The 7,427-nt window shown below is 28.6% G+C and overlaps 1 protein-coding gene across 1 annotated transcript; it reads left to right on the top strand.

Moving 5' to 3' along the window:
* Positions 1-1,298: 1,298 nt before the first annotated feature.
* Positions 1,299-6,222, top strand: LOC132737792 (transmembrane protein 65-like). The gene is made up of 4 exons (XM_060725139.1): positions 1,299-1,355; positions 2,665-2,707; positions 4,228-4,333; positions 5,780-6,222. The coding sequence occupies exons 1-4, from the start codon at positions 1,331-1,333 to the stop codon at positions 5,891-5,893; spliced, it is 288 nt and encodes a 95-aa protein (XP_060581122.1). The 5' UTR covers positions 1,299-1,330; the 3' UTR covers positions 5,894-6,222.
* Positions 6,223-7,427: the final 1,205 nt, after the last annotated feature.

Raw genomic sequence — 7,427 nt, 5'->3', positions numbered from 1 at the left:
CTAATAGATGTTATCCAGAAGACAGCTTATCCAAGCAAATGAGTAATACCTGGAACAAACGTTTACCATTATATAGCTTGATTATTGTGACGGTGTAACAATAGAATAGTCAACCTTTTGAAATATGTACTGCGAATTCACTTAAATTCGTGGGCATGAAATTTCGTGGTTTTATCAAAAAGGGCATTTTCGTGGGTTCTTAAATTCGTGGATTTTCGTTTTCTTGTTAAAAAAATTCAGTTACCTAGCAAATGCAAAATAATCTTAAACTTAATCGCCGAACATTTTTACTTACAACATGTACATATCTTTACTTGTCACACAGCGCTTAGTATGTAAAATATCTCATTATTTTTATATTAATCAACATCATGCTAAAGTGTTCAATAATGAACTGAATAGACGTTTACATTTGTTAAATAAGAGAACATAATGCATTTATTACTTTTGATTAAACACATCTGTTGAAATTGTTTCTATATACTGCATTTAAACGGCTCTGATCAGTTTTTAATCATAATTGGCTTACACTTCTTAAATGAAAACTTTTTTTACGTTGTGACAAAATGTAAATCTTGGTCTGGTAGTACAGTGTGCCTTAGTAACAGATGATCTTGCACCATGATGTTTTATGCAAAGTACATGTATAATGTAACAGGACATTAAAAGCATCTGATATGAAATTATGGGGGAAAAACTAATGATTTAATGTTATAAGTCAGTATTGTTTCTTCTTAAATCTGATAACATATTTCTTCTAGTTTTTGACAGACAAAAAAGAATTCTAAATAAAGGCACGTGGGAGTGAAATTTCATGGTTTTGTCACAAGGTTCCTTAATTCGTAAATTGTCTAAAAACAGAAAGATATGCTAACATCAAAAAGAAATATATTGAAGTTCATATTTTTGTAGACATGTATTCTAAGCACAATTTGAAAAAAGCGTTTCAAAGCTTTTCAATTTTTTGTCATATTTCACAATTACAAAAATTAGAATAATTATTCTGGAAAAAAAGAGTGAGCGAATAATCTAAAATTGTGTGCACAGGTCATTGGTCTTCATCAAATGGAACATTATTCTCAAAAAATATTTCCAGCCCTGAGAGTGTGAAAAAACCTCAATGGAGAGTCCCTTTAAGTTTCTAACAATACACTCTAGATTTTAGTCAGACAAGTGTTTTTAAAGTATAAAACCACCCACACTTTTGTTAGCCAGACTCACTGTGATAAAAAGGTAATTATTATTTTTGTAGAATACCATCTTTATTAAAAATGAAATAATTCATTTTTTTCTTTTACAGGGAGAATACATTGAGTTTAAATTTGGTGCTATGTTTGGAATCTCTACAATGGCAGGTAACTATATAGACTGGCATACACAATAAAAGTTATTTCTTACCAAAACTTTGCATTGGGTTTATTAAGTTTTGAATTTCAGTAACCAGTCTAAAGCTTTTACACATTTGATTGGCTACAAGAGATTTGAAAATTGAAATAATTAACCAATCACATGACAATTTTAGTCTTTTTCCAGACAGGCATTATTAGTTCAATTTTTAAAGTGCCAAAATGAATAAAGTTGAAAGATTTTTTTAGGTATAATATATAATTTATCTTATAATATAATTTGTCTAAATATAAAAAAATGTCTACATTTATTATATTTTTGTTGTTTTGCTTTTTGTTTTTTCATTTTTGATTTTAGTAAACTGTTGCATGTAATTATGATTTATAAATAGATCATTGAGATAAAGTATTTCTATACTTTTAGTAGCAAATAATTACTTAAATATTGTCTGTGCCATTAGTTTATAAGTTTTAAGCCAGCAGAGTGCTTGCACATAGTACAGACTATATATATACTGTCAGCTGCTCAGTTTTGATTGATTGAATGTTGAAATTATCCAGACTAATTGACATTTCCCAAATACAAAGTGACAGACAATACCATTTAGACAATATCATCAAGGCTAGGGTAACTTATAAACTAATGAAGATATCTATATTTTCAGAGTTATTTGAGTTACCTTTTTACTGTAGACATTATAAGCAAATTTCAGAAATTTTGTTTAAAATTTAAATTATTTTAGTGTTCCAACTGCAACTCAATAATTATATTAATTTTTGTTGGCTTTTTTAGTTGACATTAACTAAACATGCTAAAGGAATAACAAATATTAGAGTGTTTTTGTACATATTTCATTTTAAATACATATTTATATCCATTCATACTCTCTGATCATTTATTGGCTAATGAATTTTAAAACAGACAAAAAGCAGAGAAGAAGACTCCTACATGGTTCATTAAGAATTATGCTAGTTGGTCAAGAAAGCTCCCACTATATTTAAAACTAGGCTTCTACCTGTAATGAAGTGTTGAAGGAAGCTTTAGACTTCATGTTTCCTTATATAACACAGAAGTACTAGTGTAATTTAAGTTCAAGGAAACTTGAGATATATAAGTTGCCAAAAACCTTTTTCACAATCATGTGCATAAATATGTAATGTTTTATCTAAATGATATACAGTATGTAGTATAAATATTATTGATGTAGCTCAGTATAATATAATATTTAGATGAAAACAACAATTTTTTAACAGTAATTATTGATCAGTTTTATAATTATTATCATTAAATTACACTTGTATTTTATGTATATTTCAGCTGCTGCCTTGGGGAACTGGATCTCAGATTTAGCTGGAGTACAGTAAGCTACTTATATTTTATTATATCATTTCTCTGTCACCACTATGGGTTAAGATCTCATCAGTAAGCTATTAGGTAAGAGGCCATGAAGAAGTTAAAGCTTATAGAAGGTTGATGGTTCGTACTCAGGTGCAGTCTTGTACCTGAAGTAATGCACAATATGACACCCTAGGTCTTCTCAATGCACCAATGAACACTTAAGCCTAAGAAAGTTTCCATAAGACATTGGCAGAGTTGGTATGACTTAAAATCCAAGTAACAAATTAAAATTCAAAAAAAAAGTTTGACAGGAGAATGCCATTTTTCTTGCAATTCTTTCTTAAAGTAAGAAAATAATTAAAATATCAACAAAAAAGTACAAATAGGAATATAAAAACACACACTCACATTTTACAATACGATTTATTTGTTTTAAAAAAGTCATTTTATAAGTTACTGACTATAAACATTTTAATTATGAAATAAAAAGAAGTTATTTTACTAAATTACTAACAATACACAATTTAGTTACAATGTAATTATTTTATTCTTTATTATAGTCTCATCAATGTGAAAAAGTATATACAACATATCATAAATAAAAAGCATATATTTAATATAATTAAAAGGCACATTTTCACTCTCTACAGAGTTATAGGAGACTTGACTTTGTATATGTTAATATTATAATACAAGTAAAATCATTATTGCATATTCACACTTTATCTACATCTTGAGCAGAGTACATGTATAATATAGCCATCTGTATGGGACATTCATGATCCCTACTCATGTTCTAGATAAGTTTAAGCAAGAACATGGATATATAGGATGTAGTTTAGTGTATGATTACACAGGATGTGATGAGTGAGAACATGCATATGTATGAAATATTAAGCAGTTATTATATACACAGATAATTATGGATGTACACAGCAAATGTATATTTTATAAATTTTATAAATTCAAGAGTTTTAGGAAGTTCTACTTAAAGCCTACTCTTTATAATATTATCAAATTACTCATGTTATATACAGATTTCACATTACATGTGGTTAAAGAGACTCCACTAAGGGTTTTTGACCTGACAGTAACAGAAATAATTTTAGAGATGTTCCATTAATTTTGATGTAGCTCAAAACCAATAATTTGTGTGAAATGTTTTAAAAATGACCCAAAATTAAAAAGCCTTGCAACACTTTTTACTCAAAGGGGTGAACTATAGCACAAAAAAAATTATTATGATATTCAATATATTTTGAAGTATATTTTTTAATTTTCTTTTGCATATTATCTTTCTGTTTTAAGTGCCCCAGCTTATCTACGTAAGAATTTTGAATTTTGTTTTTGAAGGTTTTTGGACTTCAGTGGTGTTCCTTTAATAGTTATTAAGAAATAAATAAATGTGATTACATAGATCATAGAGAAAGTCAGGAAAATTATAGATATTGGGAGATATCTCCATTTGTAGATTATTTGTAAATTTTTGTTTTCCCTTAAAATGCCTTGTTCAACTAATATTTTGTTTAAATTTGTTTTTAGAACTGCTCATTATGTAGAGGTGGTAACGAGTAAGTTTGGAGTTAGAGCACCGGCACTCACACCAGAACAAGTTGATATGTCTTCCACAAGATGGTCTTCCAATATAGTAAGAACTTACATCATTCTTGTACCATTTGATATAATACTTTAATTAAATCAGAAAATATATATGGACAGATTTCATTTTATCATATGTGTTTATTGTAGTTTAGATTATACAACAAAAGTTCTTAGAAATCTGAGTTCTAGTTTTCTTGTGCCACTATCACCATGGTTACATATATCTAAAACTGTTGTTGTTACCATTGTAGTAGGTTTTAGTAAGACCAGTATGCCATTAATTGTATTTATGCTTGACTGTTTGAAGAATTATGGGACAGTTCCACTGACAATTATGTCAATATTGTCCATACAAATGTTTCAGGATTTGCATGTAAAGTTTCTTATTAACCACTAAAATTGAATCAGTGTATCCATTGTAGATTTCATTCACACAGTCATATCCTCCTGATATATTAAGGATATTCAAGTTTTTTTCTATAGATACAGGATCTATTTTTTTTCGAGTGATATGAAAATAAAAATTTCAGCCACATGTTACATATGATATTTTTTATACCACATGATAATTTTTATACCACAAGATAAAAATAAATTGTGTATTTACAGAAACAAAACTTTAATTTTCTGTTTATTATTTACATTTTTGTTCTCTTTAACATTATGATTTGAAAGATTTTCCCTTAAATTTTGTGTACTGGCTGAATTGAAAAGAAAGAAGTCTGACAAGACACCACTGAAAATAAATTTGTACAGTGAAATTAAGTACAACGAAAATAAGCATTTTACTTCCTTAATAATTCTCAATATTTCATTTATATGTATATAATAAAGCATTTTATTAAGCATGCATAAAATGTAAAGGTTGAAAGTACAGACATTATTTGATTTACACGAGAGAAATTGAAAAGTACAATTTACGTCTTGCCTTGTTTGTGGCTAGCAGAAGCAGATATTGTATAGATCAATGCATTTAAAGTACAGGGAAAATAAATTATTAAATTTAGCCACACGTAGATGTTATTTGTTGCAAAGTTTGCATAACCATGGCTTAAAGGCATTGGAAACATACTTGAATTTACAGTGCAACCTTTACACAGCGTCACTCCCTAAGACTGTTGCTGAGACGTATTGCTTTAAATTTATTATAAAGTCTTACATTTTGAAAAATTAATATGGTTGTTGTAAAGAGGATATATTGCTCTGTACGTGGCCACTATACAGAGGTTGCACTGTAGATAACTTTTCTTCATAATGTGGAATAGCTTATATTTGCTTGCTTTGTATATTATAGAGGGAAAAAAGGATCTCTAAATAAAAGCCCAATATGGCAAAATTGAAAATGCTTCAGGCCTGGTTTGTTTGAATCTGTTTTAGACTGGATGGGTATCAAAAGTGCTTAATATTCTAATTAAGTGCTTAATATTCTAATAAAGCACTTAATATTCTAATTAATTGCTTAATATTCTAATTATTTGTTTGTTTATTTCAGGGGAAAGCAATAGGAGTCTCAATAGGCTGTATATTAGGAATGTTCCCATTATTGTTCTATAAACCAAAACCAAAACCTAAAGAAACAAACATAGCGGAGGAATCACCATCTTGATGAATTATAGGGATCACACACACGCTATGATACTATAAATAGTAATAAATACCAGTAGAAGACCCTGTGATTTAATATGCAACATATCCCTGTAGCAGCCTAGCAGGTGTTTATAGTGTTGACCAATTAGAGGATGTCATCCGGCCGAAGTTGATGTTGAATACTGTATACAGTAGTTGTTTCTAATTTGTCCATTTGCTTTCCGTGGGGTTCATTGGGATTGTATAGGTGTGGTTTAGAACAAATTTGTTTTAGTACATACTATGACATAATTGTTATCATTTAAATAATAATACTTTTGTTGTTATCGTAAGACAGATGGTTTAAATATTTTTCAAATGATGTGTTCAAAATGTATTTGCGACCATTATTTTATTACATTTTATTTATACATGCAGGTCATTTTTCTATAATGAGAATTAAAGTTCAGAAGGCTTATATGATTCTCTGACAATTCAGCTAACTGCAAAATAACTGAAGTATGCTGCATTTAGATACATTTGTTTTTAAGACCTATTATTTAAGTAGGCTTTTGAATATCCTATTTACTTGATATAAGTTTGTTTTTCAAATGAACAAAATTTAATATTGTAACAGTCTGTGTTAATGAGATAAGAAAATGTATGTAACTGAAAAGGTTAAAGTACTGAACCCTATTAAATACTTTTTTATTAGTTAAGTACTAACTGTTTTATTAGGCTATAATGTATATGTTTGACACTAGAGTAAAATAGTATATTTTTATGTATTCATTGAATGAATTCAATATTACAATTGTTAAAATTGTTTTATATAGATAACCTGGAGTTCTAAAATTGGAAAGCCCGAGTGCTGAAAGCTTTATAACTGAATATAGGAGAATATTTTTATTTAAAGCTACACACCACAAGATGAGTAGCATTAATTAATCATAAAAAAATTTCACTTAAGAAAATTAATTTATTGTATTAGATACATTCAAACCTGTGAACAAAGGCCACCAAAGGTAGAGACTGAGCATGGCCTTTATAGACAGGTGGTCCTTAAGTGAAGGTTACATTGTTCTATTTAATCAATTGAGGGTTGTCAAAAATGGCCTTTATTTACAGGGTGGTCTTTGTTTGGAGGTGGTCTTTAACACAGGTGTGACTATTAATATATATTCACATCCAGGTAAAAAGTTAAATGTACAGAATTTACTTGTTCCAAAGTTTTACAAACTTTTACTAACAGAGTAAGACAAATTGATGCTTATTTGCACAAGTTATTGGTAATAACCATTGTCATATGCCAGAAATTTAAATCAACAAATAGAGGAATTGGAAAATGAGTGTTAGGGTTCAATAACTGAAAATTTATTGCATGAAAGTTGGGAATTTTTAAATTATATTAATGCGAGCCTCTTGGCGAGCATAATCATTTTATTTAACAAGGGCAATAAATTCAGTAAATGAACTTACAACGAATTTTAATATTCCCTATTTATCAAATACCCAAAATAAAGAAACCGTTTAAAGTGAAATAATAGAGTCATTTTTCATCAAGCGCCATATTA

The sequence above is a fragment of the Ruditapes philippinarum genome, unplaced genomic scaffold (genome assembly GCF_026571515.1).
Source record: "Ruditapes philippinarum isolate M1 unplaced genomic scaffold, ASM2657151v2 ctg10665_1_1_1_1, whole genome shotgun sequence".
Classification (NCBI taxonomy): domain Eukaryota; kingdom Metazoa; phylum Mollusca; class Bivalvia; order Venerida; family Veneridae; genus Ruditapes; species Ruditapes philippinarum.
This window is presented reverse-complemented; position numbering and strand designations above follow the sequence as displayed.

Coding starts and splice junctions, on each gene's coding strand:
- LOC132737792 (XM_060725139.1), top strand. CDS start 1,331: ATGTTTGGAATCTCTACAATGGCAG. Junction 1,356..2,664: donor TGGAATCTCTACAATGGCAG/GTAACTATATAG, acceptor TGTATATTTCAG/CTGCTGCCTTGGGGAACTGG. Junction 4,334..5,779: donor CAAGATGGTCTTCCAATATA/GTAAGAACTTAC, acceptor TGTTTATTTCAG/GGGAAAGCAATAGGAGTCTC.